The sequence below is a fragment of the Nicotiana tabacum genome, chromosome 17 (genome assembly GCF_000715075.1).
Source record: "Nicotiana tabacum cultivar K326 chromosome 17, ASM71507v2, whole genome shotgun sequence".
Classification (NCBI taxonomy): Eukaryota; Viridiplantae; Streptophyta; class Magnoliopsida; order Solanales; family Solanaceae; genus Nicotiana; species Nicotiana tabacum.
Window position 1 is genome coordinate 100463875 of NC_134096.1, and position 8152 is coordinate 100472026.

The 8152-nt window shown below is 36.9% G+C and overlaps 1 protein-coding gene across 1 annotated transcript; it reads left to right on the top strand.

The window, feature by feature from the left end:
- Positions 1-4631: 4631 nt before the first annotated feature.
- LOC142172004 (uncharacterized) lies at positions 4632-6446 on the top strand. Its single transcript, XM_075235753.1, has 2 exons — positions 4632-5625; positions 5773-6446. Exons 1-2 carry the CDS (start codon positions 4632-4634, stop codon positions 6444-6446), a joined length of 1668 nt encoding a protein of 555 aa, XP_075091854.1.
- Positions 6447-8152: the final 1706 nt, after the last annotated feature.

An 8152-nucleotide genomic window follows, 5' to 3' on the forward strand; every position in this document is an offset into this window, starting at 1 on the left:
CCGAGACCCTTGGCCTTGATCACTTCTCTTTTCACCTCGTAGGGAGTTACATGCAGGTTCGCTACCCCTACGATCTCCGTTATACAGCCGATATCGGTCCTTGTTCGACCTTGGTTCTCGGTTAATATCCCTTTTAATAACGGACCCAGAACCCAACTGATCGTCTTCGACTCTAATCTTCGATTGATATCGATTGTGTACATCGGCCCGGGTAACGGCCGGGTACTCGATCAAATTCTGCTTCAACTGTCATGAAGCCATCGAGCTTCGTTCGTTCAATCCTTGAGTGAAAGCTTGAACATCCCAATCGTCCGTGACCGGTGCTAGATCCATTCATTCCGTTTGGGAATGAGATATGAACTCTCTTAATATCTCGTTATCTTTTTGCCTTACCTTGAAAAGGTCCGACTTCCTGGTCTCGACCTTTATGGCTCCGGCGTGTGCTTTTATGAAAGAATCTGTAAGCATAGCAAAAGAATCGATAGAGTTAGGCGGTAAATTATGATACCATATCATTGCCCCCTTTGACAGGGTTTCCCCGAACGTCTTCAATATTACGGATTCGATCTCTCGTCTTTGTCACGCCCCAAACTCGGGGAGCGTGACCGGCGCTCAACCGAGTGAACCCGGTCGAGCAAGCCTATTAGATTTCGTTCTACCCAAACTCATCCATAAATAAAGAGGAGATGCACTACATTAATCAAATACTGAAAATATTTTATTAAGAACTCCCATTTCATTCCATTAGCAATTTAATTCATAATTTCCAAAGTATTGCAAGTTAATAGATTTAATGAAAAACATGTTTCCCAAATAGCAATATTTCTAGTACAATTTCCAACATCATACACCACCCAAAACCTGTCTACGGAGCTTCTAAGTATGAGAGAAGAATAGTATGGAAGTGCCGGCAACAAGGCCCCGGCTATACCTCAAGACACAAAGTATAACATCAAGTGACATCGGGTCCGGAATAGAGTTGGGCTCACCAAAACATGCTGAATAGGGAGTAACTGCTAACGAGGACCAAAACTGGCCGCTACTGAATCACCTGCATCCATTGAAGATGCAGCGCTCCCGACAAAAGGGACGTTAGTACATATGGAATAGTACTAGTATGTAAAGCTATCTGTCCTCTTTCAAAATAGAATACCTATGTAAGAAAGGGAAAACCGTGGAAATAACAATCAATAATCAATGATATTCAAATGCCAAGTTAAAACATAATAATTTCAAAAATATGAAGATAACACTGTGAAGTGATAATCAAAATATGATGATAATATTATCTTTGGTTGGGAGATATTTAGCACCGATATATCACTATTCACAATACCAATATTTACAATACCGATATTTACAATACCAATACCACCGTACTCGTAGCACGGAGTCCGATTGTAACACCCTAATTTTTTACTAATATTTGCATTTTCGATTGAGTATCTTTATAGTGAGGATAAATTTATACTTCGCACTTTCTAAACGTGAAATTTACAATACATGAAAATTCCTTACTCTAGGTTGTGTTAATATTGACAAAGAAGTTCCATGGTGTTGCTATGTGTAATACTTAATATTATTTTGATGAATTGTTGTTAAATACATTATAATTAAGTTTTTGGGCTGCCACCCTTTTGTATTTATCTAAGGATATTTAGTAGTTGGGCAGCCATTTTTATTTCATATTTATCCAAAATTCTTAAAGATAACTTTGATTTACTTAGTTTTCCATAAACTCTCCATTTTCATTCTTTCAAGAAAAAGAAAACCCCTACCCTCTCTCCTTCTTATCACCTAAAAACTTCATGGAAACTACCATAAATTTCCACTAAACCAACCAGCAAAATTCGTTCTTGGTGAAGCTCAAGTTGCTCCTCTCTTTTGTGGTAAGTTACTAAACTCGTTTTTATACTAGACAACTATTAGTGTTTTCTTCATATCGTTTTGTATGGATCTTCGTTTTAAGTGATCAAAAACTTTCTGAAAAGCTATTGCATAGATCTATAACTCTTATGAAGGAACCAAAACCTGGTTTTCTTTTATTTACCCGAAAATAGGTGATGAAGTACAAGGCAGGTGCTGCCCAGATTTTCTATTTTACAAACCCTCCCTGTACTACTGTTAGTAAGTTTAGCATAACATTTTGTACAAAATTGATATGGGAGTGATTCAAGATGTTCTGAAACGCTAAGACATATATCTACAACTATAAAGAAGACCACACAGTCTAGTGTATCCTTTTTCATCTTCAAATCTGAGTCACAACACGAGACAATGATACTGTCCAGAATTTCTGTATCAAACATTTTAGGTAATTTTTACCAATATCATGTTTAGTTTGATATGTTAAATCACTGAACTTATATAGATATTTTATTATGTATTTAGGTTATATATATGCTTGTAAAATCTAAGGGGAAGTGTTTGAGAAAGTGGACGGATTTGGTTTGTCTAGGGCGTAGACGATTCGAACGTCCTCAAGTTGTGGTTGAACTATTTTGTGGTAAAACACCAAGGTTTGTGTATAAACTTTGTACTCTTTTTACTTGCTGGAATATTTTAAAATAACCTGATATTTTTTTTTCTTGTCTTCAATTAATAGTATTGTATTCGTGTTATATCAAGTATTGCAAGATATTTGCTAAATCGCCCACTCGTACGGATTCTTTGATCATTTTGCATTCTTGTTGGGACTTTGTCCTTCTTGTGGTAGTGACTTTGTCACTCATCTTGGCATGCCTCTTGATTTGGATCTTTTGCCATCTTGACTTTGGATTTGTAGTTCTTCTTAAATTATGGAATTTGTCTCTGTTAAGTATGAACTAGGAAGCCATTTTTAATATAGTTCTTGATTCTCTTGACTATTGGGTTTTGACCCTACTTGATTTGGGACTTCGGTCCATCTTGATATCTGATTATGCTTAGTGTGATGGCATAACGTACATATTGGGCGAAAAGTGGATATTTGACAAGCTTTCTTGGATTGATAGTATACGCTTTCTCAACTCTTGAATCTTAAACATTGTTATTGATATTTGGAAACACTTTAAGGGTTGATATTTGATACTTTTGATATATTTGTTCGCTTGTTTTAAATTGTGTTTCATTTGAGCTACCTATAACAAAAATGGGAATTGGAGAAGTTAATGGCTCCAAGCCCAAAGTTTATACGCCACTAAGCTTTATGATTAACGATAGGTATTTTCTATCGTAGGTAATGTACGGGGTAAAATTTGAAGATGACTTTATGAAGTAGTCTTTTTGGGAGAACTTATGGAGATCACATTTGCATATGCACCATGGTTTTGTATAGTTTTGGGACTTGTACATGATATATATGTCACACTTATGTATGTTATTTGGAGGCTTGGATATTAAGACCAAAATCTTGTAACTTGAATTTGGTAACTTATTTTGCTGTTTTAAGGTGTGTTAATAACTCAAGTCTTGTAATATGTTAAATTTACACTTTGTCTTATATATATGTACAAAGGAGAAAACTAGTTTTTCTTTTTATACCCGATAATTTGAAATTTATGTGCAATACAAACTTGCAGTGATGTCGAAAGAAAGTATAATTTTGTTAGGAAGTTGCTTTAACGTGTTGATTATTCAATAAGGGTTATACCGCATTATGTTTAAATTTTGACATTGTATTTCATTTTGAAAAATAAAATAAAAATTATGAAGAGTATTTTCGAAAATAAAAATATTGCACTTTGGACCTCATCGCATGGGCCTATTTCCGCTACTAAATTATTCTGAATATTTTTTTTAATTAATATCTTCTTAATATTATAAGTAGTAAATTAGATTTATTTCGTAAGTAGTACCCTCCCAAATGGGTTGCTACAAGTTTTGGTATCAGAGCTTAGGTTTGTGATTCTAGGATATTTGTTGTGATCGTACCTAATATTTTTGTTATTTTCTTTCTTGAAAATGACTTGGAGATTATAAATTTTTGCGTACTTATTTAATGTAATTTGATGTATTACTTGTGCGTATGCATCATGTATATGTCCCTAATGTAGTGTGATCTTATCTTTTATAGGAATTTTAATAAGGCTTTTTCTTCGAATAGAGCTGTTGAATCCGTTGATGAAAGTCAGGCCCATCATAATGCTCCACCTCAACTCCAAGAAGGAGATGAGGTACCTTTGCCTAACCTAAATCATCATCATGTTAGTGAAAATGAAGTGGGCAATAATCCAAGAGCAATGGGTCATAATACTCTTATTATGACTCCTCCTTTTCAGCAGATGGCTGAGTTCTTTCGTCACTTGGCTGGGACAATGTCAGAACCTAGTGAAATGAATTTTGAGAAGATGAGGAAAATGGGTGGAGTTGAATTTGAAGTCACTACTGATCCCACGGTATCTGAACAATGGATCGAGCGCATGCAGAGGGTCTTTGAACAACTAGAGTGTACTAATGCTGCCAAATTTAAGTATGCTATTTCTCTTTTACAGAAAGATGCCTATGATTGGTGGGTAAGTGTGCCAAATGCAAAAGCAAAACCTCTGATGCTGACTTGGGATGACTTTGTGAAAGCATTTCGTGCGAAATATGTCCCCCATGTCTACTGTGATGTAAAGAAAAATGAAATTCTGAATTTAAGATAAGGGAGTATGTCTATTGCAGAGTATCAACAAAACTTTCTCAGGCATTCTCGCTATGCTGGTGGTATTATTGATGGTGAAAGAGACAAGTGCAGAAGATTTGAAGAAGGTTTGAATGGTTATATTCGAAAATCTGTGGCAATCTTGCAACTTGAGGATTTTTCCAAGCTAATTTCAGCTGCTTTTTCTTGGGAAAGAATTGACAAGGAAGAAGCTAGTAGGAGAGAAAACAGGTTTAGGAAGGGTAATTCAGATTATGGCGGTCCATCCAAGAAGGGAAAGTTTGACTATTCCAAAACTGAAAGTGCACAAAAGTCATCATATCATAAGCAGAATAAGCCAAATTTCTCTACTGCTAGTACTCCAAGTTATGTCCAAGGCAAAACTTATATACCTACTTGTGCACAGTGCGGAAAGAATCACTATGATGCCTGCAGAAAATCTTCTGGTGCTTGTTTTAATTATGGAAGTATGGATCATAAAGTGAAGGATTGTCCTAATCCTAATCCTCTTTCATATACACATACAGAGGGTTCAGTTCAAAAGCCTATCACTACTCATTCTCAAGCTAATAGCGGTGCAAGACCTAGAAATATGCAAGTGGCGGGTTCAGGTGGAGCTAATCAGGCTAGTGGGTCGAGATCTACTGCACGAGTCTATGCTATGAGACAGAAGAATGACCTAGATGGCCCGGACGTGGTTGTTGGTAAATTTCACTTATTTGGCATATCTGTTGCTACATTATTTGATCCAGGATCTTCGCACTCTTATGTTTGCTCATCACTTGCATTTCATGATACTGTTAAATCTGTGAGACTTGACTTTGATGTGCTGGTCACGAGTCTATTAGGTCATCAGGCTATTGTTAACAGGATTTACCGAGATTGTCCATTCATGATTCAAAATCTGGTCTTCCCTGCATACTTGCTTGAAATGCCCTTCCAAGACTATGATGTTATTGTTGGTATGGATTGGCTCCATAGGCACCATGCATTAATTGATTGTAGGTTGAAGCAAGTGACTTTTAGAATTCTTGCATACTCACACATAGTAGTTCAAGGAGAAAGATCATTGACAACTAATATTATTTCTGCGGTCTTAGCAAGGAAGATGATTTGTTAAGGTTGTGATGCCTATCTTGCTCATATAGTCGATACACGATTATGGAGTCCAAGTCTTAAGGACATATCAACCGTGTGCGACTTTCCTGCTGTATTTCCTGATGATATTCCTGGGTTGCCTCCAGAAAGGGATATTGAATTTCCTATAGAGCTTATTCCTGGAACTACTCCTATTTCTATCGCTCCTTATAGAATGGCTCCAGCTGAATTAAAAGAGTTGAAGGCTCAATTGCAAAAACTTCTTGAGAAAGGTTTTATCCGTCCCAGTATTTTGCCTTGGGGAGCTCTTGTTTTATTTGTGAAAAAGAAAGATGGCACTCTTAGGCTTTGCATTGATTACCGACAGCTGAACAAGGTAACAATCAAGAACAAATACCCACTTCCTAGAATCGATGACTTGTTTGACCAACTGAAGGGTGTCAGCTTGTTCTCAAAAATTGACATGTGGTCTGAATATTATCAGTTGTGTGTGAAGGATCAAGATGTTCCTAAAACTGCTTTTAGGATCAGGTATGGCCATTATGAATTTTTGGTAATGCCATTTGATTTGACAAATGCTCCTGCTGCATTTATGGATCTAATGAACCGTGTATTCAAGCATTATCTTGATCAATTTGTGGTGGTGTTTATTTATGATATTTTAGTCAATTCTAAGAATAGAGAATATCATGATAGCATCTCCGGATTGTCATGCAAATTCTGAAAGAGAGGCAACTCTACACGAAACTTTCCAAATGTGAATTTTGGCTGAGTGAAGTGGCATGTTTGGGGCATATTGTATCAGCTGAAGGTGTGAAGGTTGATCCTAGTATGATTCAAGCTATTGTTGATTGGAAACCTCCTAAAACTCCAACTGAGATTAGAAGTTTCTTGGGTTTAGCAGGATACTATAGGAGGTTCGTGGAGGGCTTCTCTATTATAGCTTCTCCTTTGACCAAACCTTTGGGCAAAGACGCCAAATTTGTGTGGGATGACAAGTGTCAAGAGAGCTTTGAAAAGCTCAAATCCTTGTTGACACAAGCTCCAATACTTTCTTTGCCAGCTGAAGGAAAAGATTATGTGATATATAGTGATGCATCTCACCGTGGCTTGGTTTTTGTTTTGATGCAAGAAGGGAAAGTAATTGCTTATGCCTCTCGAAAGTTGAAATCGCATGTGTTGAATTGTCCCACTCACGATCTTAAACTTGCTGCCATTGTTTTTGCCTTAAAAATTTGGAGGCATTACTTGTACGGGGAGAAATGTCACATATTTACTGATCACAAGAGTTTGAAGTACTTGGGTACACAAAAAGAGTTAAACTTGAGACAACGTAGATGGCTTGAACTCATCAAAGATTATGATTGCACGATTAATTATCATCTTAGTAAAGCTAATGTGGTTGCAGATGCGTTGAGTCGCAATTCCCTTGCAAGTTTAACTCTAAGTCCTTTGCCCTTGCTTCTTGAATTAAGAGCCATACATATTTGTATTTCATTTAATTCTAATGGTTCTATCATTGCTAATTTGCAAGTCAAGCCGGTCTTACTTGAGCAGGTCCAAGAAGCGCGGAAGTTAGATGAGAAGCTTGTGAAACGGGTTGAAGAAGTCCAAAATGGAAGAGAATCAGATTTTACATTGAAGAAAGATGATCATTTATTTTATAAAAATAGGTTGTGTTCCTAATGATGATGAATTGAGGAAGCAGATCTTGATTGAAGCACATAGTTCGCCTTATGCAATGCATCCTAGAGGTACTAAAATGTACCAAACCATCAAGGAGAACTATTGGTGGAGTGGTATGAAGAAAGACATTGCAGAGTTCATTTCTAAATGTTTGGTGTTAACAAATAAAAGCTGAACATCAAGTGCCGGCTGGTCTACTGCAACCCTTGTCAATACCTGGGTGGAAATGGGAAAGGATAACGATGGACTTTGTTTCTGGACTTCCACGCACTCAAAGGAATCATGATGCAATTTGGGTCATTGTAGATAGACTAACTAAGAGTGCTCATTTCCTGGCAATCAGAATGGACTACTCACTGGAACGTTTGGCAGAATTATATATTAATGAGATTGTGAGGCTACATGAAATCCTTGTTTCTATTATGTCTGATAGAGATCCAAGGTTTACATCCAGATTTTGGTCTAGCTTGCAAGAAACTTTGGGTTCTAGGTTGAATATTAGTACCGCTTTCCATCCACAAACACACGGCCAGTCTGAGAGGGTAATACAAATCTTGGAGGATATGCTTCGAGCCTGCATTATTGAGTTTGAGGATAGGTGGGACAAACACTTAGCCCTAATAGAATTTGCTTACAATAATAGCTTCCAATCAAGTATAGACATGCCTCTTTATAAAGCTTTGTATGGGAGAAAATGCAGAACGCCTCTTTGTTGGAACAAGGTTGGTGAAAGAAAATTGGTGG